The 27149-nt window shown below is 46.5% G+C and overlaps 1 protein-coding gene and 1 long non-coding RNA gene across 2 annotated transcripts in view; one reads left to right on the top strand and one right to left on the bottom strand.

Annotated features, from left to right (window-relative positions):
• Positions 1-27149, top strand: part of LOC142803859 (uncharacterized) — a 220117-nt gene that overhangs the window by 38888 nt on the left and 154080 nt on the right. The gene's annotated exons all lie outside the window — the stretch shown is intronic.
• Positions 1349-26779, bottom strand: LOC119159494 (uncharacterized). The gene is made up of 7 exons (XM_075890083.1): positions 26593-26779; positions 14589-19767; positions 13638-13820; positions 12164-12388; positions 11378-11628; positions 11005-11083; positions 1349-6571 (listed from the first exon to the last, which is right to left on the bottom strand). The coding sequence occupies exons 1-7, from the start codon at positions 26757-26759 to the stop codon at positions 6344-6346; spliced, it is 6312 nt and encodes a 2103-aa protein (XP_075746198.1). The 5' UTR covers positions 26760-26779; the 3' UTR covers positions 1349-6343.

Genomic DNA, 27149 nt, shown 5'->3' on the forward strand with positions numbered 1-27149 from the left:
TGTTATTTGACGTAATTCTAATGCAAATGAGCCAAAAGAAAAGTACACGAAGATATGACTTGCCGTTGGCTGCTGGGTCCAAACCAGCGGCCTTCGAGTAACACCTCCAATGTTCTACCACTGACATACGGTGGCGGTCGCCCCCCTTCCACATATTAGGGTATATATGTTCGTTTAAAGGTGGAAGCGTCAGTCAGTGCCGCCAGCAGTGATTACAGCGAGTGTGGAACGCTTTTTTTTTGCCAGCTGGCGTCACGTAACACGTATATTACGAGCTGACAGCTGATGAATAATCCTTCGCATACTATCTGAAGGCGTCATAGCAGGTTTGATGGCTTCAGGGTGTGTGCGAATGATTATTAGTCAGCTTCTAGTTCTTAATAATCATCACTGTGTGCGATAGTTGCTACGGAAGCCAGTGGTCGCGGTGGGTGACACCACGAGAATACATTTTTTTTTACTAAAGCGGAAGGCTCAACAACGCCATGTTTCAAGAGCATTCCTTGAACTACGATCCAAATAATACCAATAAATGAGGTTGCCCGGCAAAGATAAAATTGAACTGATGATGTTATTTGTGGGGTTTAACGTCCCAAAACCACTATATGATTATGAGAGACGCCGTAGTGGAGGGCTCCGGAAATTTCGACCACCTGGTGTTCTTTAACGTGCACTCAAATCTGAGCACAAGAGCCTACAACATTTCCGGCTCCATCGGAAATGCAGCCGCTGCAGCCGGGATACGAACCCGTGACTTGCGGGTCAGCAGCCGAGTACCTTAGCCACTAGACCACCGTGGCGGGGCAGAGAGTTGAACTGAATAAGTTCTTTATTATGATGTTGTAATTTTAAATTTAAGCACTTATTTAACTCACCTAGTTTTCAGGATAAGCTTCTAATATTAAAGAGAATATTTACACGTGACATGTCCAATGAATATGACATAGATATATAAAGAACTCGTACAGAACTCGTACTACACCGTCCGCTTCAGGTTTACTCTGTAAAGAGGACCAGCGCAGTTTGTAGGGGAAGGATGTCGATGAAAAGAGGTACCTACATGAAAAACAAAATTGCACCTGCGAGTTCTGAATAGATATCATGCACTTACGTTACTTAGTTGTGATATTAATACGGATGAAGGATTGATTGTGATGTGACAGCAGACATCCTTCATGAATCACAGGGTGAATTGGTGGACGATCCGCACACCTGCTGCAATTTACGCAGTAAGCAGAGAGCTCGAATTTCTGTCTGAATACAAGAAGTTTGTTTCATTATCCTCACGAATTGCATGCAGCTCGCAAGGCACCACTCTGCGTGCTGTTACCACACAGTTATCAAGACATTATTATAAAGTGTTTATTCTGGAATCGCTACAACAGGAATAGCTATAAGACAAAGTGTACACGCCCCTCTTGAAGATGCACCAATTGTGTTTCTGGCAAATATAACAAACATTTAGCAACATGTTCTCGAAGTCTGAGAGCAAACAAAATAGGAAACAAACAAAAATGCAAAAGAAAGCACATAGCCATGAAGATATCACCACTTTTTGTCCTTTTCTTAACATGAACCTTGAGTAGTACTAGCTTGCTGTTCGTAAAATTGGAGCACGCATATGCTTGAAAAGTGTTTGTTCTTTAACATAACATGTAGCTTATGACACAATGCGTTCAGTCAAAGCTATGAAAGGTCTGACAGAGCAGTCGCAGTGTGCAATTACGTTGCGAAAATTGATCACTCGATATTGAAGTGCAAAATGGAATGCAAACTGCAATATGGTGCTGTTTATACCGTAGCTGCCATAAATCAGATGCACTGCAACAATCTTGCACAATGCTCACCACAATTCGCTTAACAATAATTTAAACACCTTAAGAAGTTACTATTCATGCCTTAATCACGACACAGATTGCGCACTGTGTAATCAACCCGAATAACTCATTATTAATCACATATATTGTAATATAGTATTGACACATACAAACAAATAATAAATTCACACTGGCAAACGTGCTCAAAAGATCGACAGCTCATGGTTGTACATTCAGCATATCAAAGTTTGTTAGGCACCTCTGTTGGAGTATTGAAAATATCAAGAACCCTATATCGACAATCACGTAGGTAATAGCATATTAAGTGTTCTGCAAAAGGTCTAATACCAAGGGCAAGCTGGGTACTTTGGCATTAAAAAGAAATAAACAGAAGGGAGCCTTAGTTCCTAAATATGTTGTGTAATGTCAAAGCACGCATTAGTTGTGCTCAATTACCCGGCATGCCGGCCTATATTCAACTCAGTGCAAGCAAATAGAGACCAGATTTAGGTACTACGTTTCGGTTTTATAAGAACGGGCTAGCGCTATCAAGTATTGTTTTCTGCACTTCGTGCTTACAATATCGCGTTGGGATTGGCAGAGCGTCCATGTCATGGCATGTGATACTCACGCATGCAAGATCTTTGTCACAATCAGTAATCTTTACTGCTGCCTTTGCAGTAACACGTAATGAATAATATCATCGGGTAGCAAAAACAAAAATGAACGTACGTTTATGCGCGTAACTGGCAAACTGTATAGATACATCTTGAGAAAAATTGGGCGTCGTTGAGCAATTCTCAAGTGGGGTCGTCTTCCTGAATACATTGGGAGTTGTCATAGCTGCGGTCTTCATACAGCATTTTATTTAAACTGTGCGCCTATGTTTTTAGCAATTTCTTTCACGCCACTCTTCACACTTTCCGCCAGACCATAATAGCTCGGCTGTAGTTATCTCATAATTCCAATGAGCAAGTTTCTGAATCTGAATAATATCTTTACTCGACCTGCGGTCAATGCTTCGCTCTCTCATCGCTATCGATAGCGAAGGGGACATATGTACAATTAGTAGTAGTCTGACACCGGAGCGCTCGCTGAGTAGTGTTTTAGGCCACCACACATACGAACAACTACAAAGCCTGTTTTAACGTGTTCTTGTGGCGTAGGCGTTAAACAGACCAGCAAGAGAGTACAGTTCGTCTGTTATGGCTTCATTTACGAATGCTCTTCTTTGCGTGTGCGTGTATGTAGGTCCCCGGAATCGATCCTGGCTAGTTATTTCTTTTTTTACAACTGTTCAGAGCATCAGCTTTCCAGGAGCAAAATAATCGCGCTCTGCGAACCGTAATATGACGATTCTCTCGCATTGAATTACGTTACATTGAAATCCCGGTCAAGTCAGCCTACCCGACTGGTTGCCCTACAACTGACCCTACAAATGAGAACAGGTGAACATGATGATTATGCGCCCGCTATTTCTTACGCAGCAAATGTGAATGCTATTGCATTCGGTGGCCTGATGTTCCTCTCAATTAAGACCTCGAAATTTTGTGAAAGAGACAGGGAAATGTATATTAGGTAAACTCTGAATGTTTACACCACTGCCACTTAAAGCCTGCCAACTTCAATATGCCGCAAGAACATTGAGACTCTTTCAAGAAAAAAAAAAAACTCAGAAAGGTGAGATAAATGGCTGTATGGCGTTCAAGCACAAGTGCCACTCTTGTTTCGTTCATGACGTCAGAAGTTTTGACTTAATAAACAGCTCGTACATGAACGAGTAACGATGCCCGTCATTTTGAGTACGGTGCATGACCGTAGTTAGGTTTCTTCTAAAAAGAAAGGCACAAATGCAGTTATCCGTATCCCGAAAAGTATATGTTACTTCATTGGCTTGCAGATGCTTCGATTGTCTCGCAAAGCTCAAAGAGAGGGAGAGAGCGAGAAAAACGTGGTGTTTATTGAAGCTACTAAAAGTGATTGTCAAGTGATCGACCTTAACTTTTTCATAGAATCGAATATATTTCGGAATACATAGCTTTGAAACAGCATTCCAGTATATAAAGAAAACAAGTTGTCAAACAAGTGAAGTCGCTGGATCAAATGTTCCGACAAGGGAACCTGTTTTGCCGGGGCCGCTTGTCTGAACACTGACCACAGCAGCGTTCTTTTCAAACTTATCTACAAGCATTTGTCCTCTCGTGAACTTCAGCACTGTTTGCATTACACCGTTAAGGGTGATTCCGCACAATGGTTCACTGTTTGATTAAAGTCCGTATCTCACATGAGCGGAATGCAGCCTGTCGCCATAATATTTCGGCGACTGAAGAGGACTACATCAACCCTTCCAAAAGGGGGCACTTAGGTATGAATGACTGACAAAAGTAGAACCAATCAAGATGGCGCAAGGCGCTCTCACTGAGCTTTTTGCGACCGCTCGATATTTGCGCTCTTCGCTTATCGACCGATGCCCGTAAAATGTGAGGACAATAAGTGCTTGGACGAGTTGAACATGCATGCACTATCGCTAACACACGTAACCTATAATACCGCAACAATTGGAGAACTCTGAATGTCGAATAAGTTTTGTTTTTAAAATGTTCAAGCTCTCGGTGAGCCGTATTATACCGCAATGATCAAGCAATAAAACAGTTAGTTATAAAAAAAGCAAAATAAATTGCCTGTATACGCCACAAATTTTGACGTCAGAGCCGCATGCCTACGCACCTAAGCCTGAAAATGATCACGCGCTGTCGTGTTGTCCGCTGAAGATAATTTCATACTTGCACCTTATCAGTTTTGTCGGTGCAAATATGATCGCAGACGTTAAAACACACCCGCTAATGCTCTTGTGTCTGATTACCGCTCAGCTTAAATCAGGTCAGCTGAAAAACGCAAAGCAAGGTCACATACTCGTCGGACGGGCAGATGTGCGAAACACGCACTCCTCATTTCACGCGCAAAAAGTGCAGAGGGCGCTACAGCTACTGAATTGGCACTGCCTCAATTCCGCACCATTTCCAGCATTCAGTTAATTATTCATGAAGAACTGTCCTTGGTCAATGCGACTGCCACACTCTTTGCACTCTTATGTACAGTCTTATGTCAACGTTTTATCAATAGCGCGGCCTATTGTTTGCGGATAATAGACCAAGACAACACGGGCTGCACGTTCAATCAAATCGTGACAAGCACCGTGTATATGGCGATGCGCCGGCGTGCAGATCATGCGCTTATATATGCATTCGCGGTATCTGTACCTTGAAGCCTTATCTCTCTCTCCTTCTCCTTTTCTTTCTCCTTCGCGTAGTAAATGGTGTTGAACGGACAAATTACCGCCAGCATACCACTCTGCTTCTTTTGCACTGAAATATATGTTCCCTGTGACTTTCTCTCGCGATTGGTTTTGATCAAAGGAACAGGCGTAGCTGATAGATAGCACGGCGCATCGTGCTAATCGCTGAATAATCATGTATTGGTTTCTGGGACGTACCAATGTTCCATTTTAAGCAAGGCAGGGGAAGCATATACGCTTACAGCATAATCACATTATTATGGACATGCATATACAACATTTACCAGTACACCAAGTGACGTAGCGCCTGCAAGCCCCTGGTCGAAATCACTGAACAGTACATGACTCTTCCGACTTCTGCAGCAGACCATTCGCAAGAAATCGAAAGCTAAACTAATGAATACGCACCAGTTATATTTGAGTTGTGCATCAAGGACTTGTCATAGCACTAAAGATGTACAAGGAAGATAAAAACTTCACAGGCAGCTGTCCCATTTAATCCTAAGGCATCATGGCCTGGGAACATTTTACCACCCCTGACGATAGCTTGCATGAAATGTTGACACACCCAGTTTGTAAATCCTCAATTCAGATAACACACCGACATGACGAGTTCACTGCTTGTCCACGTATTTGCAAGTTTGAAGCAGGGCAAAGCTATAGCAAACTCGCTATTTACCGCTACAACAAGCACATCGTCTTTCTCGATTATTAATTTTTGCTACTGCACGAGCCGACACTTAGTACTGAATATTTGTAAAAAAAAGCCAGAACATGAGCAAACAGCTCTGTCATTTAAAAGTAGTATGGATAAATATTTGTAGCGACGTCCTGTTCTGGTAACATTGCCGAGTGACGTGCAATTTCATGTCATAAAATATAGTGATGTTGACGCGACTGGTTTTTATATTAAACGCACAATACTCCTCAACATGCATAACTGGGACAACCGTTTTTCGCGAAAGAGTTTGCGCGACAAATTTGGTCAAGCGAAAGCGATTCACGCAAACTCGTTGCAATCACAGACAATCTTGAACCTGGCGTGAATATGCACTCGAGCTTAAGCAAAAAGTCATACCTACTCTCAGCGTCATTTGAACTGGTACAAGACCAAATCCATTACAACTTATACCGCGAATAGGCGGACTACCACAGGCATATGAAAGTACAGAACTGAACAAGCCTTGAACCACGTAGGGCCACAGGTCCCGCCATTGTAGGCAGAGAGATGTCACACAATGCAACACGTGTCACTACCGAGCGGCAGAGCCAGCTGACAATACTGTTTGCGGTGACCCCTGGCAGCAGCGGCATCGTCCTCGAAGCTACGGTGGCAGCGCCAGCAAAACAGGCGTCGGCAGGACCAACAGGCGCCCACTTTCTTGTTGGCGTTCCGTTCCAGTCGCACTTTGCATGAGGGGCAGAGGGCTCGCATTCCCGGATCTTTGCTGAGCCATGACTGCGATCACAATGACAGATTAGGATAGACTTGAAGATTTCTGTATTAGATGCTTGATGTACGGCAAGTGCTATAATAAAGGAAACAATTTTTATACTGCGCTTTGTGGAAACAATGCAAAGTGCACACAGAGAGCGTGCACAAATTGCTGCGGAGACAGCTAGAAGTCGTTGGTACCATGCAGCAGATTAGGAGTCCTCCAAGCGTTGTAAGCTTCCCACCACTGCTGCAGTCCATAAAAAAAATTGGCAGATCACACGTACTGTGGGAGGAGGAGTATTGAAAGAGGAAGGACAGGGAGGTTCCCACGTACTGTGGGAATCGATGATATGCGAAGCACGAATAAGAAAGGTTGATATGTCACTTTAAAATCCGCACAACGTTACGAGGTGAAGGTAAATGATGCCGTACATGACTTCTGTGTCATGATTATCATGTTTGAATGGGTCGTTTACCTTCGTCATCTATTCACGCCACGTGATACTAAATTTAATATATGTGAAGCTAGCGAAAGGGCCACGAGCAGGCTATGAGTGTGGTATGTTGTCATGTTCTTACATGACACGCGTGTCAGGATTATCATGTTTGCACCTATCATATATTTCGTCATCCATTGACGTCACGCAACACTAATTTTGGTGTATGTGGAGCTAGCAAAACGGCCGTGAGCGCATCATGAAGGGCCCAATATACTCCAATGTAGCGTTGACGCGCGCGCACGCTGAGCACAGCGACGCTACGTTAGCAAAACGCGAGCACTCTATAGTCTGACGCCTGGTGCTACCGGCGTGACCAGCACGAAATTCGCGCCGATGCGTTACCAGGACAACACTGCGTCTCCCTCTTTTCGTGACGGAGGGATGCCGGACGCGCTGAAACGCGCTTGCGTCAAAACAACGCAGCGCAGCGCACGCGTGCGAGTATATGGCAGGACCAGCGCCTGGCGTCGCAACGCCGGCGTGACGCGACGAAATGAACGCCGGCGAGCACGCGCACCACGTCACATCGAAATGCATTGGCGCCTTGACTGCGGCGTGTAGTCATGTTCTCACATGACACGCATCTCATGATTATCACGTTTGCAACAGTCACATACCTCCACCACCCATTGACGTCACGTACTACCAAATTTGTCATATGCGAAGTTAGCAGAACGGCCGCGAGCGCATCATGAGTGTGGCATGTAGTCATGTTGTTACATGACACGCATATCGTGATTATGTTTGGATGTGTCATTTACCTATGTCGTCCATTCGCGTCAAGTAATACCGAGTTTGTACATGTGAAGCTAGCGAAATGGCTGCGAGCTCATCATGAGCGTAGCATGTAGTCATGTTACATGACACGCACCTCATGTTTATTATGTTCGCACCAGTGTCATACCTTCGTCATCCATTCATGTCCCGTAATACCGAATTCGGTGTAAGGGAATTTAGCGAAACGGCCGCCAGGGCATCATGAGCGTGGCATGTGGTCATGTTACATTACATGCATTTAACGATTATCATGTTTGCACCAGTCACATACCTTCGTCATCAATTCAGGTACTACAATACCGAATTTGGTATATCAGACGCTAGCGAAACGGGCACGACTGCATCATGAGCGTGGCTTGTAGTCATGTTGTTACATGACACGCATGTCTTGATTTTAATGTTAGGGTCTGTCGCTTGTGTTCACCATGCAATCACACCAGTTTTTCAACATGCCATGTGAACGAAGCCATCGCAAGAGCTGCGGGACCTTGAAATGTAAATCATGACTTTTATGTCATTCATGACTAGTCAATTATGTTTTTAATACACTCATGTTGTCATACGAAATTTGGTGTCGATTCCGCTATCGAAGCGGCCAGGAGAGCTAAAGGTCCTAGGCGGCTAGATAAGTAGATAGATAGATAAATAGAGAGATAAATAGATAATTATATATATATATATATATATATATATATATATATATATATATATATATATATATATATATATATATATATATATATATATATATATATATAAATAGATAAATAGATAGATAAATAGATAAATAGATAAATAGATAGATAAATAAATAAATAGATAGATAAATAAATAAATAGATAAATAGATAGATAAATAAATAGATAGATAGATAGATAGATAGATAGATAGATAGATAGATAGATAGATAGATAGATAGATAGATAGATAGATAGATACGTTCAATGTCGCCGAAGTTCGCTAAGAAATGCTTCGTATTTAACATGTGACCGAGGACAGACAAAATCGCACTTGCACTACCAAAACTACCAAGCGCGCGGAAGATGAGAAGGCTGCGCGGCGACACGAATGACGATACTTTGGTTATTTCTAGGGACTTTGAGCACTGCGGTGTCACAGCACCACCACGAGGCCCGCTTGCACCCACTAGTAACCATTGGGGGACGGCTGGCACTGTATGTTGTACTTAGTTCCAGTCACTGTCACTGAAAAGAACGCATGCTGGATTCCACTGTCATATAGATGCCTGAAACCCGGAAGTAAAACGTGGCCTTACAGAAGTATTTTAATGTCTACTGTTCATTGATATAACAGAGCTTCTGCAATGTCTCGTGGTGTTCGACAGTTATAACACTGCTTAACGTGGATGCATTCACGTTAACGCTTAGTCATACATCTCCATCCCGACAACTAACATCCATCAGTAATGATTAAACAAGCCTTGTGGTCATAGGTGAGTGTGGAACCAGAGAAAGCGATGTGACAGCCAGAATACCGCGACTGATTGGACGACGAACTTGCGATAGTGTTGTCTACTCGCGGCATGTTGGCGTCATTGAACGCCATGGCCCTACCAGAGGGAACGTTGTGTCTTTTCTATTGACCGGCCACAATTTTTTTGCGTGGAGAGCGTAAGCGTGGAACACAAAGTTCGTACATCTAGACGAAACGGGCGCGTTGCTGTACGCGTTGAAGAGCTATTTTTGGGTGTGGATGATTGCCATGAGTTACTCTGACGCTTGGGGTAAGAGGGGTATGTTTGGCGTTGACAAAGTTGAACGTATTTTTGTTAGAGACGCACCGAATGAGAAAGATGCCTTGGACTCGCTCTCTGGATTTCGTGCCGACCGGTCGTGCCCCCGCGATCTCCGACGACAGCGCAGCTCTGGCCGACTGGCTCGCCCTACGCCATCTCCTGACGCCGACAAGAGCTCTTGTCGAGTGGTGCCCCGTCCTCGGACTCCTGCGGCCGTGTCCATCTTTCCTATCTCCTCTTTACTTCCGTCGTTTTCTGTTGTTAGCTGTACCGGCGCCTCGCTCCCTCCTTCCTCTCTCTCTATCTCTTTACTTTTAATCCTATCTTTTTAATTCTTCCTTTACCCCATCCCTCGTGAGCTACTGTTGAGGTGTCGCACTCTGATGCAGACAGTTACGGGGCTCACTTTTCTCTTCTTTTCTCTTTAAGAATCACATAAGTAAGTGAAAAAAAAGGATGCTTAGAAACGAGGCATTAAAGGAAGTAATCACGGATACCACGTACGGTCATGACGTGATGCTGCACTTTACCTAGGACGCTGAAGACCGAAGTAGATCCAAAAGACGCATTTTTTAGGAGCGAAGCTCCTTATGGCATCACCCGTTCGTCTCCCGTTATCATTTGTAACCACCGGTGGCACATACCCGAGAGAGCGGTCCTTTAATGTCCGCTAGATGGCGGTACTTGTATATGATGAAAAGATCTGAGATGGTGGTACTTGGAGTGTTCACCAGATGGACGGAAGAACGGACAGATGGATGAACTGACGGACGCACGGATGAGCAGAAGAACAGACAAAGGGGCGGACGCATGGACGGACGGACGGACAGACAGAGGGATGATAGCACGAACGGATGCACAAATGGATGGACAGACAGACAGACAGACGAACGAAAGAATGGACGAACAGCCTAACTGACCGTCGCACGAATGGATGGACACACGGATGGACGCAAGGACGGAAGCATGGGCGGGCGGAAGCACGGACGAACTGACGAACGCTTCCCCACCAATCATCCTTCAATCCGTGCATATATGTTGTGATTTTATTTCTATTTATGGATTTTAAGTATGTGAACATGCCACAGGGTTGCAACGGAATAAAGAAAAAAGATATCATGCGGCAGTTCATAGCGTGCCTGGCATCTCTTGCCGCCAAACCGAACGTCACTGGTTCGAGTCCCGATGACGGAACAGTTTTTTTTGCCTTCTGATCGTGCGCAGTTTCGACTCACTTCCGTGCCGGAAATACGCCATTGGAGTTTTGGTGGGTCCCAGCATAAAACAAGTTCGTGGTAAAAAAAAAAGAAGTTAGGATTCAACGAGATTTGTTCTCGCTTATGCAGAATGACGTGGAACGTTGACGTAAGTGTACAAATACAAGCGCGAGACGTCTTCATTATTTAACAATAGTCGCATACCTTGTCGTTTGCACCATTCGGACACATGAAGTCTTTGAATGTAGTGCACGAGATTCCGTAATGGTACAGTGACCGGCACCTGCATGTAAACATGAAGAAGATTATCAGCATTTTCTATTACTCTGTCGATGAACTACTAGACGTGGAACGACTATGATGCCGCTTTCTATAACGGGGACGGATGATACTGCCCCTTGTTCAACTAGCCCAGAACAAGTGTCGTACATTACTAAAGCCATTACGACTATGGACAATGTCGTTCTGGCTCTATGTAAAGAAGCTGATTGTCAGTGTTTGCCATTCGCGTTTGCGCTGTGAAGCGTCTTTCAATCGCTGAGCATGTGGCACACGTAGCAGTCGACGTGGCACTCACCGGAAGCAGACGGCGTTTGTGCATCCGGGACAGACGTGCACGTCCCCGATCACGTGCACGCCCTGTGCCTCTGCGTCCCGTTTGGAATCCAGCGCAAAAGGGCATTCGGGTGTCGGACAGGGCAGCCATCTTCCTTCCGAGTCAGCTGCAACGCTCCCCTCAAAGGACCTTCGTGCAAGGTCGCTCAGAAGTTCGTGGTTGTTACCTGTCACGTGGGTAATGTCGGCTATCGCCCACGGTGACGCGCAGCCCTGGGAATGCCGAGAACGTAGTACGGACGGTTATGTGTTTATGTGACCATAAGGAAGGAAAAAAAACACCGTAGGAAATATTTGCTACGCTTTAAGACTTACAATGCCGGCAACCAGTAAGTCTTTTCTACCTACTGCGTTACAGTTCTCTGCAGATTGCAACTATAGTGCAGCTACGATGTAAATAATTTAGCTTAATATACAGGAACGGTAATGCTTTCATGTGACATGAGAACCTAGAAAAGACAGTGACACCAAACGATGAAGACAAAGTAGCAGTAGTAATTGTTAGAACAACGTTGGATGAAATATTTTGAAGAAAACGCATGCAATGTTTTATGTTAAGGTGACGAAACTTACTTTCGAGGCACTAGAGTAGCCAGAAACGTTTTGCAGGGATGGGAAAGGGGGGTTCAAGCATGCTTTATGGATCTTCGTGTGTGAATTGCTTGTGCAGCTGTACAAATATGCTGCAAGCTAAACGACAGTAAAGAAAAGTTTGGATGAAAAGAAGGCTACCCAGCACAGTACGCACCTTTTCAAAACACGCCAACGGAGGGGGAGCTCTCTTTAGGGCTAGAAGCAGGCACGCCCCGCAGTGCCAATGGCCGCACAGCTCGAGGCGGTGCCCGGACGTTGATGCCCCGTCCTCTTGAGCAGTGCTTGGTGGTTCTCGGCAAATCGGACAGCGACCTCCGGCATCGTTCGTCGATCTCGCGTCCAGTCGAACTTTTCGCAGCTGATTTACAAGTTGCTCCGCCTGCATCAGACAGACAGCAAACGACACTCAACGTCTAGAGAGTGTGAACTTATAATATAAACCGTCAGAAGTATTCATGAAAAGCAAAGTGTAGAAATATTCGCAATAGCTATCTTTGGAGGGCATCTACGGCTGCAAAGGCACGTGGAGTCGAGGTAAAAGGTTGGTCAAGCAACAAGACTCTGGCGAGGTCGTTGTCCCGAATGCGTTCTTAGGAATCGAGCAGCTAATGTGCTTGTGATTAAAGTTTACAGTACCTGCCGGCCATTGCGATATACAGGAAGAAATCCGCTCACGTGTGGAGTTACGACGCGTACACACAGCTGCAAATGCGACCAAAGCACAATGTATCCGGTTACAGATACTAGACATCTTGTCTCGTTTTCATACTCACACAAATCAACAGCAAGCAATGCAATATACGTCGCGCGAATGTTTGAAAGAGGATCAAGAAACCAGCATGAGCACGCAGCCGGACGTGGACTACAGTGACGAAAGAAACAAAGCAGAATATTTTGTATACTTAAAGCTCAGCATTTCGACATCGTTACCAGCCTGGTTTGAGTTTTTAACCAGAATTTTCAAATGGCTTCAACAAATATTCGCTAATGTTTACAACACTTACCAATGCAAATTGTGAGTGCCATTTCCCGTTGGAATGCCAACTGTGTGTAAAGTATTGACCGTTCGCAATTCTAGCAATGTAACATACTTTTATTTCTCTTTGTACCATTCATTGTCCTAGAAGCAGAAGCCACAACCAGCGGTAATGTATTCAGCAAGGGATAGCGCTTTTCGATAATAAACAGGCCGTACTCTGGTCACTCATTCGTTCCTTTTGAAACGCGACATCCTTATGCTCGCTTTGGAGCTGATGTTTACCTGTCAAACCTGGCAAGCACACAACAGTTGGAACTTATTTTAATGAGTAAACTATAAAATAAATGTATATTATGAGAAAGCATTATCAAAAGCTTAAAAATCCCAATAACACAAAGGATACGCCACTAGCAAGAAAGCGTGAAGTTCATTTCGCGTTACACAATGATCAACTTTCCAAATTTTACTATTTAGTTACATCGTATGGTCAGTTGTATCGCGAATTCTTCCGTGTTATTTGGTGTCGGGAAATACCAACAAGAGAATCTAAGAATGACCCGTGTAAATCAAACATGCGTTCCATATCTGAAAAGCCTACATTTTGCGTTTACCATAGTTTTACTGAATACCGCAATTAATGATGGCTCACCTCTCTTACGGCTGCCTCCGTGCCGAGAATTTCGATTGCTTCAAATTGCCCATCAAAGGTAGCGGCGTCCAGCTTGCATTCCTTGGCCAGATACCAAGGGTCGTCACCCAGCGTGTTTATGTATGACCTCAACAGAGTAAACTCTTCGCCTACTAGTGGTAGCTTTTTCTTCTGTCGCTTTTCCTGCGTATGAAGATAAAGAACTGTTGACAATGTACGGCCTGAGGGGAAATCTTAAGAAAGGCAGTCTACTGCTGCTCATCTAGAGCTTGTCTTTGGCACCAAGGGTAATAAAAATTAACTCTTGTTATGATAGGCGTATATTTCGTTTTTGAGAACAAAACATGTGTCATGATTATACACGACATGCGAGCTATGACATCCTTCCATAGATGCATTCAGCCCTCGTATTTCAGAGTTAATTTCAGCACCTGTAAGAAAGTGTACGGGTCATGGTGTAGTGGATGGCACCTATAAAATTAGTGCACAATCAGAATATCTTTTTTGTGCGTCAGGAAATGCTTTTAAAGCTATACATCACATATGCTATTATAGTTCATCAACACCAACCAATAGAAATTCACGGGTGTACGGAATGACCAACGCAGTACGCGCATCGCAAGCCGCACCGAATTGTGATGCGGGCCTCCTTGTTTGCATATTTATTCAGTGGCACTAGTGAACATTGGCCTGTGGAGTGCATTGTATACTCGTAACACACTAAACATTTATGAGTCCGTTTGCGTGTAACAAATCCACACCGACATTTCCTCACGCTGCAACATTGACTGACTTTGATAAGTCGAAAACGCCACCGCTGGGGTTGCTGGCTTATCTATTAAACTTGTCGTTTAAATTTTGCATTAAAATCTGAGCAATGAATTGATGCAACGTGGAATCGTAAAAGGTCGGCCCAGCTAAAAGGTCGGATCAGTAGGTTGTTGAACTTACCCAGGCGTTGGTGTGCCTTTTTAGCATGTCGCTTGCTGACTGGATGAGCTGTGCGTCACCGACCAAACGAGATTCGCCGGACTTGCGGTACACGAAGATGCCACCACCAGGTGCCACAGCCTTGAGCACTTCCGTAATTCGCTCAGGGCGCACGCGACCGTCGACGCGAGGGACGTCGGGGCCGAGAAGCAGTTTGTTGAAAAGATGAACAGCCTTGTGAAAGTCGCTTAGGTTGTTGGCCTTTAGCTTGACATGTACCGCATCACCGCAAGGTGTAGCGTCGCATTTAAAGTTATCCTCCTGTCGCAACCCTTCTTGACGACGGAACTCATCTTCGATTCGGCCCTGTATTGCCTCGAAGAATGAGCGTGGGAAGCAGAGCGTATCTTCCATAAGAATATGTATTGCCATCGGCAACGTGGCACTCCTGCCATCTCCGCTGTGGTTGACAGTAACGGTTGAGCCTTTGAGCAGCATGCAAGCACCCTGAGCCCGGACAGGATCTTCGAACGACATCCAGCCCTTTTCGACATAGTCTTCGGGCCTCGGGACGTTGAGGACAAGTTTTGGACAGCATTCGCCGAGCTCTTCGTCAAACACTTCCTGTACAGCATCTCCTAATGTTCGCAGATTCTCGGGAGCAGTGTTGTATGCAGCTTGGCGGACGAGGCCAACACTCTTGACGTCCGCTGAGAGCGACTCACGAATGAGACCCGACAGCGTCGATTGGCTCACCGTCGGAGGCAAGCCTGTAATGTATAATTGACAAGGTACCTTCTTGTCACGATGAATGGTAACTGTGGTGTTGTCTAAAGGGACTGCCAGAGGCAGCCGCCCCGCCACGCGGTTGAACGATGCCTGGTCGGGTAGGTGGACGAACGCAGTACCTGTGCATAGACGACGCGGTAGGGAGATCTGGACGTGGAACGCCGGTCTCCGCTCCCTTTGCTCTTCCCGGTAATCAAGAGACTCTCCTTTTACATATACCTTTAAATCACTGCCTTGTTCAGAAAGGGCGCGGTAGGCGTGGTTTGCTTCTTTCGCCGTTTTGTAAGTGATCTCGAACGTAGCTTCCTGGTTCATGTACCAGTATTGCACTATCTCTCCCAAATCATTGACCCTTTTGCGAAAACTTGCATGGGGCATCCTCACGTCATATGCAACTATAGTCCGAAATGTCGCTGGTGAGAGAACTTCGTTGACGAGACCTCCTACGCCAATAACGGCGAGCACAGGATGATCGCTGTAGGGTGATTTTCGGGGTGTGAGAAAGGCCTCCTTGTCCTTTCGAGACAGCTTTGTTACCTGCTCCTTGACGATGTTCTGAAGACACTCTTGAGCTTCAGAGCAGTACTTCTCGTGCCCTCTTATTGTGATGCACTGTCCGGCTGTGTCCAGTTCGAGGTAACCCTTAGCGCCATCTGACCTAGCACGCAGCTTCTCCTCGATGGCCTGAAGTGAGTGCTTTGAGTTGAACTGGTGATTCCAGATGAGCTTACCCACAGGACCGAACCTTTCCACAATTTCTGGAAGCGTTGGATCATCAAGCGAAGCTTGGGAGTCCCTTTCGCGCTTACAAAATGATTCCGGCAAGGCGGCAAAGTTGAGCAGTTTCACGTTCTTCTCGCCACAAACCTGAGCAAATAGACAGCAAACGACCTTCTGCGGCTTTGTAGCCTCGGTATCAAATAGCGACAATGGTGACACTTGCAATTCATCGCCGAAAATAGGGTGTTTATAACCATGCTCACACGCTTCGAGCACGCCTTCGGGAAACGATTGAGCGAGCAGTTCACTTAACGTGATTGTAGCAGTTTTCTCTTCCTTTACACAATCGGCGCCCAGATTTCTGCCCTGGAACTCAGTGAATTCCTGCTGCACCCTTTGAACTGCATTGTGAAGGTAGGTCATGAAGGCTTCGTTAACGCCATTCACATCGCACCAAGATCTCTTCATTTTCTTGGGCACAACCAGCCAGTTCTTGTACCTTTGAATCACCCCAGAGAAAACGCTGGCTCCCTCAGACACCGGGAAGTCGTGGTGACTTCCATCTTCTTTCAGCGGTCTATATGCAAGAAGCATGTCTTCGAAAACTAGGAGTGATAAAAGGACAGCGTCTATGGATGGAGCCTTGCCAATGGAGCGGAGCACAAGCATACCAACCCGAGGCGGAAGGCTAATTTGACACAGCCTAGCACCAAGATCAGTCATTTGTTCTTGACTGTCGAACGCCTCAATTTGTTTCAATGCAGACTTTACTTGTTCCAGCAGTGACTTCGAGAAGAGCTCATCGAGAATGAATGTGTCGGAGCTTGTCTTTTGAGTAGAAAGACGAAGAACGATGTCTTCTAAGTACTTTGAGTCGTATAGGTCGGCTGGTAGTGAATAGCTTTGTGCAGGTTTGTCGTAGAGGCGGTAGCATGTGCCGCTTTCATGTTGTCCCGCCAAAGTTCTCCTTTTTTCAGCCTCGACTTTTGTTACGCAAGCGAGTTGCATAACAAATGTTCCATTCTGATAAATGGTCCTCAGTGTTAGTCCACTGTCAACGACGCAACGCACCTGCAGTGTACTCAAGACAGCGTCGGGACATTCTGCCGTGAAGATTACCCTCCAGCATCCTTTCCGTGGTGATTGAGGGGAAGCCGGTGAAGAGGTGGACAAAACTTCATGCGTGATTGGCACGCCAATGTCTTCCTCCCTAATTTTATGACGCAAGATGCCGTCTGCGAGGATAGCGTCTGCAAGAGATGGAAGAAACACTAGAACGTCGCCACCGACGAACACTTCGGATGTCTGGCAGAATTCTAAAGCAGTGGAGATACATGCCATCACCCTGTTTGCGGGCTTTTCTTTATTTATGATTTCTACAGGAAACGTGAGGGCGCCGCGGACGACATCTTGGCTTTTCAGAAAAAGCTCTTCTTGAATTTGTGTGCAAGCATCGGATTCATTGCCGCACAGGATGACGCTGACCCGAGACACAAAATGCTTGCGAATGATTGCCAGAGCAACACGCTGGTAAGCGCTCTCTTTTTCCAGCTCATCCACGATGATGACCTTGAAGTCTGAGAAGTCCACTTCACGGCGCACAAACTCCTGAAAAAAGTGCCGTGCGCTGGTCACAACAACCGTACATTCAGACTTGATCGGCTGTTTGGGATTCAGCCAGCACTGCACGGGGCCTAACCCGCTCATGGACACGGCGTTCTTCGAGCACTGCTCGGCTGACAGATCACTGTATTGCACACTGATGACGCGTAGGTCCAAGTCTTGCGCATACGACGCCACTTCGAGCACGGTTCGGGATCCTGGTGACGATGTCACGAACAGCATTTGGCGCCCGGACAAGGTCTTGAGAATTTTTGACTTGACGCCGTAAACAACCGAAGCCCTCTTCAGCCTGGCGATTTCAGTGGTTGTGGCATTGTCAGCTTTCTGTGGCGACTGCGGCAAGTCTGAAATGGTCTTCAAGAACTGTGCCAATTGAGCCTCGTAAATGGCGGCCTGATCTTCGTACGCCGCCTTTAACAGTGCCGAGATTCGCTCTTGTCCGTTGAGGCAAACTATCTTATTTCTGACAGCCTCTAGCTTTGATTTGTGAGCAGCTACTGCAGATTTAACCCTGGTCGCTCGGCTTGGCTGTTCTACCGTAGCTATTTCGACATGTTCATCTGTTTCTTTTGAAATTATCCCTAAGCATGCTGGCATGTCCGCATCATCGACAGGCTGATTGTTGATGATTTCGACCGCTTTTTTTGCCTTGCTGAAGCTGGGATAAACTAGAAAAACCACGTCTTTGCCGCCGCGACCGACCTCTAGCCTAAAGTCTTTTGGTATGTTCAAGCGTGACAAGTACCGCTTCCAGAATTCAGCGTTCATCGGCTCTCTGGCAACGAGCAATCCGACTTTGGTGCGGTAGGAGGGTGAAAGTGCGCTTTGTTCTGCAGCTCGCTTCTCTGTGTTTGTCAATTCGTCCCTCATTTGCCTTTCTTTATCGTAGTCAACGACTGCTGGGACACTCTTCTTCAGGTCTTGTTTTGTGCCCTTGTTTTTTTCTTCATTTCGGGTGTCAAACTGCAATCTTCTCACAACCTTTGGTGCACCGCTCTTGCGATTGCTGAGGTCCGCCAGAAACTCCCTGTAGCTGATGCTTTCAGTCGCCGCGTCCCTCAAAGCTCTCTTTGCCTGTTCGTTGTGAATGAGCACAACTTCAATGAGGTTGGTGTAGCGCATCTCGTGAATTTCGGCCGCGAAGTCCACGTCGCCGGAAATGAGCACGATGCGCGAGTTGGTCAGCTTGTGCGCATCGGAGAAACGGCGCAGCACCGTGCGAAGCTTGTCATCAGCTGCGTTCTTCTGGCCGCCCGGCACGTGAATGACCGTCACCTGCGCCTCGTTCAACTCGGCGACCACGGTGGGACTCATGCGCGCGGTGTCGCAGGCGACGACGAAGTCCCCCTCACGGTAACCCGCGTAAAACGTCTGGCGCACCTTGAGCACAATTTGGTACGCTGGAACTCCGTTGGGAACGGCGCAGTTCTCGATGTCCCACAAGACGCTGATCAAGCTGGTCAATGACGAGACGCCGCGGGCGACGAACGGACGACCACGCCGCCGGAAGCCAACGTCCCTCGGCAAAGGACCACCACGCCTGACGGCTTCTTTGCAGTCAATGGAGTCATCGCGCGACGGCGACGACGTTGTACCACCTGCGCCGTCACTGTGCCAGTGGGCAGCGTAGTTGTCTTCATCGTACTGACTCCTCGCGTCACCGGTCTCGGACACGCTGTACGCACAACTCTCGGAGAGCACCGACCGGTCGTAATCACTGTTCATACGATTCACAGTTCGCTTGAAGTTCAGTAGGCTTTCGCCGGCGGTCAAAGGGGCGTTGCCTTTTCGATGATGAACCAGGGCATCTGAACAGCGGCTCCATCCCCCTCGAGGCGTTGTACATACTCCCGGATGTACAACGCCTCGAGGAGGCCGGCCACGGTAGTGCCGTGCATGACCTCGCACATTGCGTTTGTAGGGATCGTGGGGCGGAGCGTTCTCGTATTGCTGTCGGTGGTAGCCGCCCCTCCCACTGTAGCCGTAACGTTGATGCACATCAGCCGGGTAAACGCCGTGTCGGCCTCCTCTGCTGGCATCGTATTGACGCCCACGGTCGTAGTTATAGCTGGAGAAACGAAAATGTGAGTTCAATTGAGACCCCGCAGGAATGCCTAAGGTTTCATTCTAATGAAAAGCAACAATTAAACAAAAGGGTGCAGTGAGAACTGTGTTTTGTAATGTCTGCTCAAATTCTCGATTTATTACGCCTAAGAAACTAAATTATACCACTCATTTGAAGTCACAACCCAACAAAGCAAGCTCATATGGTTGCGTCATAAAAATATATCCGACTGAACAGGTTACTCTTGTGGGTTTAGAGTCTCCACGCAACTGAAAATACGGCACTTGTAGAGGCATTTCACCTAGTTGAAATTCCCAGTTTTCAACCCAGTAATGATGCCACCTGAGATTGCTCGCGGAAGCTGGATGCTTGTTGCACAATTAAACACAATAAACACGAATCAACCGAATGTGGCAACTTTCTTGAAAGTCAACAAGATGAGCTAAAGTTCTTAAGAGCTCAGCGTAGGCATCTATGCGAAATGGATCTTCTCAACCATATATTCAACAATTAATGACATTGATTCCATTACTTTTAAATTCTGGTGATTCAGGATAGTAGAAAGACAATTGTTCCCGTCATACTTCTATAAACAACAACAAGCTAATGATTTAAAAGCATTAGAAGAACAAAGCTTACACATGGCACCTACGAAAGAGAGAGACAGAGGCATGAAGAGAGTCAGATAGGTCAACCAAGCCGAGCTGCATTGACTCCACATAACTGGCAACCCATATAAGACGGAAGTTTCTGGGAAGATAGAATCACAAAGAAATAAAAAAAAAACATCGCCGATCACTCAGCGTACGAACCAGTTAACAAGAAAGTGAAAGGTATTTTCGCAGAGGTAGTTGAGCGTTTATTGTACACTGTTTCACCCCGAGGGTGACAGAATAAATGCTTTAGCAGCAGTTATATTGCCACGCGGGGAACGCCAAAAAGCTCGAAACGTTTAGCGTGCTTTTCAAGCACTCATAAAAAGAACATACCAGGCACGAGCGCGAACTAACAACCAACGTTGCCAAAAACCATGACAGCTGGAAACTTACAGCGCTCTGTGTAAACACAAAGTAGGACGCACAAAAGGAACGCACAGGTAAACACTGAATGAGCGCTAAGCCATGAACTAACATTTCACAATTGTTAGATCTTTGAGTGTGAGCAGAGCGATACTTTCAGAAAAGCGGCTACTGCAGCGAGCGAAGCGACCTCCATGATTCGTAACTTCAACGAAAACTTGTGGTCAAAGCACTAGACATACAAATTGCCCACACGAAGAAATAAGCGCGTGCTGACGAGCGACCACCCCCTATAGTGCATGGTGCGTGCGCATCACGACGCATGGGGCGACGACCTTTGAAGGGCCCCTACACCATACAGAGTTCGAAATGTAGTTGTGGTGGGAAGTTTTCCACGGGTCTATAACGAACACGTAGCCGACATAATTTTTCGAAACAGTGCCGTAATAACGTAGTTAGATGCGTTAGATTATCGAAACGACGAGATCACACATTTCGCCCTCACTTTTGCTACCTTCTACTGGTCTCCTCTCCCGAAGCCGTTGCACACGTATTTCCGTGTGTACATACACGCCAGAGAGTGCATGTATTTATGTAAGTATAGAATTTAACATTAAGGTACGATAGTGTTGAAAGGTTTTGTATTAGCAGTCCGTTACTTTTTTTTTCTTTTTAGGAGACAAGGGGTATTGGTTGATATGTAGGGTTTAATGTCCCGAAACTACCATATGATTATGAGAGACGCCGTAGTGGAGGGCTCCGGAAATTTCGACCACCTGGGGTTCTTTAACGTGCGCCCAAATCTGAGCGCACGGGCCTACAGTATTTTCGCCTCCATCGAAAATGTTACCGCCGCAGTCGGGATTCGATCCCGCGACCTGAGGGTCAGCAGCCGAGTACGTTAGCTACTAGACCACGGCGGCGGCGGCAGAAGACTGAGGTAAGTCGCAGATATAATGGAATACAATATCTCGTCGTTTCATTGAGACGGACTACATGCACGCGCATTATTTCTACTCGGGCAATTCGTTCACACGAGTGTTGCAAAGGAAATGTCCCGCAGAAAGCTTTTTTTCTTTCAGCTACTGCTGGAGTTTTTTCTGTCAGACGCTCTTGTTAGAGGCGCTATTTTGCGACTTTTCTTGAAGAGGGAGAAAAGTCGTAACTCGGGTTCTCTTTAGGCTAAGCGGACTCGGAGTTAATAGCGCATCTCAATACCAGGGACCGGCCATGCAAGCCGAGGGGTACGCACTTTGAACGACTGGTCTCTGGTATTGAAATGCGCTGTTGACCCCGAGTCGGGTGTGTGCACTTTGTGGGGACTCACTCTCTGGATTTCGTGCCGACCGGTTGTGCCCCCGTGATCTCCGACGACAGCGCAGCTCTGGCCGACTGGGCTCGCCCTACGCCATCTCCTGACACCGCCAAAAGCTCTCGCCGAGTTGTGACCGGACTCCTCCGACCGTGTCCATCTTTCCTATCTCCTTCTTACTTCCGTCGTCTTCTGTCGTTCGCTGTCCCTGCGCCTCAATCTCTCCTTCCTCTCTATCTCTCTACCTTTTAATCCTAGCTTTTAATTCCTCCTTACCCCCTATCTCTAGTGAGCTACTGTTGAGGTGTCGCACTCCGATTCAGACAGTTACGGGGCTCACTTTTCTCTTCTTTTCTCTTTTAGAAGCTTATAAGTATGCACTTTGTAGCGAAACTTCGGGGTTGTTTAGGCTAGACACATCTAAAAACCATCGAAATGAAGAAGTGTGGGAGCAATTCCGCACAGGCAAGCGATGACAAGTCGACATGATGATCTCGGGGAGCAGTCATTGGCGGTTTATTCATCTAATACAACTTAAATTTACACAATGCACAGAGTCACAAATACAAAACATAGAAAATGATGGCATACCCCTCGGCTTGCATCAGTGGTCTCCGGTGGTGAGATGTGCTATTGACCCCGAGCCCGCTCAGCCCAAAAAGAGCAAGAGTCGCTGCCTAAATGGGGTTTTTCAGCATCCACGGGTGTGCGGACCACGCAGAAGACCACTGTCTTGCACCCATTGGAAAACGGCGTATACAAACCAATCAGCCAAGCCGAAGATAACCAATCCCAACACAATTTTACATGGTCACGTGAGTCCTGCTTCGGAACAAAACTAGAGCAGTTTCTGGAAATAGGCACATTGCTCACATTTCTTCATCTCGATAGCCTTCAGATGTGTTTATAGCTTAAACAATCTCGAAGTTTCGCTACAACGAGATAAATTTTTCGCGTCGATGCTGGTATAAAAGGGCGTCGGGTCCTCTTGTTTTGGTGAGTTTATTAGGTAACTTACCACATTGTTTTTAGTCTGCCTTTTTGAGCTCAGCAGTACAACAATTGATAAATAAACAATTCAGTCTAAGCTTTTGATGTGCTTACACTATAGCGCAGAAACACGCTTCCACTTCACAAACAGCCGAAGCGTGGACGGCGTAAACCCCTCAGTGGCTAGTTGGTACTTTTTTTTTGAAGTGCTTACGCTTGTATTCACCCAAGCGCCATAAAAATAATATAAGCCACTGTGTTCCACCTGAAGCCTACTTTCGTCCAGGCGCTTTCTTCAAGTGACAGAACTTTGTATTATGTTTCAAAGAGCCGAATAAACAAGCACGCGCATTGTATCTAAAGCGGCTACAGCGAGTCAGTGGAGGGTTTAATGCTGCGCAGTCCAAAAGAGGGTAAAAATTTGATGAGAGTCTTGGAGGAAAACGTGTGCGCGCAGGAGAGGGTCTGTAAGGCCAGGCATGAGTTATGCCCTGGAGCGTCATCGTCTTGGAACGGGGAGTGTAAGAGCGTCTAATCTTTACAGTTGCAGTATCTTGGCCTGTTATGTTTAGGCTAACTGAACAGACCCAGAGCTGAGTTATACACTTAGGGGGAACGTGTAGGGCCGGGCTTCAGTTACGCCACAGAGCGTCATGTTCTTCGGACCAGGAATGGATGGCGCCGACCAGAAGTCACGCTCTCTTGAGTGTCAGCCCAATGAACTGTTTACAGGCCCAAAACTCGTCGCCGGTAACTGAGGCCTTGTCCCACATACAAATCGGAGAATCGACTGCCCCCTCCCCCACCAACTATAAGCGTACTTGAGAGTGTGCCTGTGTGCGCAAGAGAGACTCGAGCCGGTAGACGCATGCGCTTAAGAATGCGAGCCACGGGCGGGGGTCACTTGGAGACCGTGGTCAGCAGCAGGGGAAAGCGCAACGCCATTCGCGCTAAGCCAAACTCTTTGTCCCTCGTATTATTCTCTCTCTCCCACCACCTTGTGTTCTTTGATTGTAAATACCGTGGAATGGACCGTTGAGGAGCAGTCTGGGCTTGTAACCATGGTGTGGTAGAACGGCGAGGCTCTGTCCTGCGTACTTCCTCGCAGGGCCCTGGGCTCTAACATCAAGTGATCTGTAGAAGAGTGAGGGCCTCTTTGTTGCACCCATTATTAAGTGCAAATTAGTCTTCCAACTTGTACGTACCTGGTGTAAATGTAATACAGTTTGCTTATAATCATTGAAAGTCTCCTGTCAAATACTTCATCCCCGCCGAGCTTCATCACCAAGTATCTCTCGCGTGAACTTCACGGGAAGAAAAGAACCTTTACTCTGTCCATCTTTTCAAAATATAGGTGCTTTAGCGTTGGGTAGGAAGCCTAAGGTCTCTAGATGAAACTTGTTTCATCTAGTAAATTAAGGGAGCCTTCATGTGCGCGCCTCTGCCGGAGGCGGCACGCATATGAAGACTCAGTAGCGTTGGGTGTGGTGGTAGTGGTTAGAAGAAAAAAAAAGGCGCCTAATTTCTGCATCCTGGTAGGGAGAAAGGCGCAGCGCCTAGCGTTGGGTGTTGGGTAGCGTTGGGTAGCGTCGTGCGCACTCTGATGGTTGTCTCCTCCTTCCTTCATGACTCTAGCGTTTGAATGGGTGCCACCCCCACGGAGCATGTTTAGCCTGGTCTCTCCTGCGCGCACGCTTATCAAACTCGTCAATCAGGAGAGCACAAAGTAAATTCCGCTCGCTGCCGTGGCCACGTTTGCAAAAGAAGCACGCTGCTCATACATGAAGAAGGATTGTGACTGTTGTTCATGCGTGTCCTGTGTATACTTGTGTGTTCATTTTGTGCGTCTTATTTTCTATTCGAACAGCGCGCTTCAAGTGTAGAGCTGTGACAGCTCTTAGTCAGCGCTCATCATGCGTATGATAATTTCGTGCGTGCTTTCTGCTTGAGGTGCGCGTGACAGTTTCAAGAAGCTTGCCGGAATAGACCTCTACCGGGGCACGTCACAGCGTGACGTCACCGGCGCTCATGAAGGCGGTGGTTGGCAAAGCAGCCACGCTGGTGGCTAAGCGTGGTATAGTAGTGTGGTGTTTGGGGCTAGTCTTTTTTTTTCTTTTTCAAAGCTTAAGCTTTATGTCACAATGGCTACATTAGCGGTAGTATGTGTATGGCTGCCATCTACGACACGCAAATTACTACGTTTTAATCAACAGAATTGTGCACCATATGCAGCAACGCTTCTTTTTGAAAGCTGCGGCTTTAGAGAATAACAAACCACAGATATTTCTGTCGAAGGAATGCATACACAGGTAGCGCTGCCATGCAGAATCAACCCGCGGACGGAACTTTCTTACCAAGCAGCACCTGCTCCGAGAAAGGGGATGGTGGGCGGGGCAGTGATATCACGTTGTTTGCAAACAGAAAGAGGTCTATTTGTTGCTCTAGCATTCATTCTGTCGCCCTTGTGGCAAAACAATGCACAAAATTATGAACTATCTCCCCAAAGGGACCCGTAATTGGATGCAAAGCAGCAGCGGTGCGCACGGCGTTCATTCGGGTGAAGTGGGCGTCAACACGGGGGCTAGAAGAAAGATGTGAAGCGAAACTCAATGTAGCATTTACTTGAGTACGTTTCTCTGAAACTCAGAAAAAAAAAACATGTGTGGCGGGTTGCGTTTCATGTAAGTTTCACCGCAGATAAACGAGCCAAAAGAGTGTTTCCACTCGACGTGTGGTCGACCTTTTCGGGTGGTGGAGAGGGTGAAGTGAAAGAGAATTGTGTTAGGAGTGGGTGGAGGAGCCGGCAGCTGCGGGCGCTGCGGTGACCGTGCTGCGGGTGAGCGAGAGAGTGACGTAAGCGCGCACTTGCCAAAAGAGCGTGACGTCAACACCCGGCAGCAGCGTGACCTACTTGGCACCGCTCCAAGATCTGTGGTGCAGGGAACACGTTGCGGCGCGTTCGTATGGACGTAAGTACGTACGGCGTTACACACGTGAGTCAAATAACTGCTTTACATCTAATAAATTCTCAACTACCTCTGGGAAGACACGTGTCACTTCTGTGTTACATCAATTCTTAAAAAGAGAGGTCAGCCGTGTTTTGATGAGCAACGAACCCCAACAAAACGAAATTCAGTGATGACTAAAAAATAAATTATGAGGAATTCAGCGAAAATGAAAGCATATGGGTTGGGGTAAAAGGTTGAATATGACAGATGCGAGTAATGAAGCGCCATCCATGATTCCTAATCGTCTCAGAACGGACACCCACTATCAGGCATATTCTAATCGCGTTATTTATTACGGGAAAGATAAACTTCTCGCGGACGCTTACCTTGCATGAGTAAGACCTTCCTTCATTTAGAATACATCGCCATATCCATCATACATACTTGTTCCTTGCAAACGCGTAAAAAAATCGTCATCATGTGTTCAATGATTTAACAGGCTTGCCTAGGTCACGAACCAACGGTGGATGACTGCAAACGCTGAAGGTAGTCGACGAACCTGTTTGGGGGACCGTGAGCTCGCCAACTTGTCTGACCACCAAATCTTTGCCCGTGAGATGACGGTGGTCCGCAATAGCAGGGCTCTTCAAGGTCTTCCCTGCCGGCCCCGTTTCGATGACGTTCCTCGTAGTAGTCCTTTGGCCTGTTGGCACTGCGCCAGCTCATGACGTCGAGCCGGCGGCCGCAGGGCTGTGCCAGAGCGGGGATTCAAAGAAAAACTTGATCAGCATGCATTGGTAATTATCGCAAGCCTGTTTGTTTCCGGACAAACTATGTTAACATATTAAAATATAGACTGTCGAACGTGGATAAAACACAGAAGGAAAGAGTGCTCGTAAAAACAAAAATAGTGTTGCCTACACTCGCGAGAATCAGCCCACTATATATGGCTATATTTAAGTGTTTATATTCGCAAAGTTGGTAAGAAGTATCGAATGTGGGTAGAGTGTTCAAGTAAATATTAGCTCCATAATAGGTACACGTACTTCCACATTGAATATAATGCAACACTAGAACAAACATTAGTTATTTCTTAGTCTTCAAAATATCTTGCTC

Source organism: Rhipicephalus microplus, chromosome 3, assembly GCF_043290135.1.
Source record: "Rhipicephalus microplus isolate Deutch F79 chromosome 3, USDA_Rmic, whole genome shotgun sequence".
Taxonomy (NCBI): domain Eukaryota; kingdom Metazoa; phylum Arthropoda; class Arachnida; order Ixodida; family Ixodidae; genus Rhipicephalus; species Rhipicephalus microplus.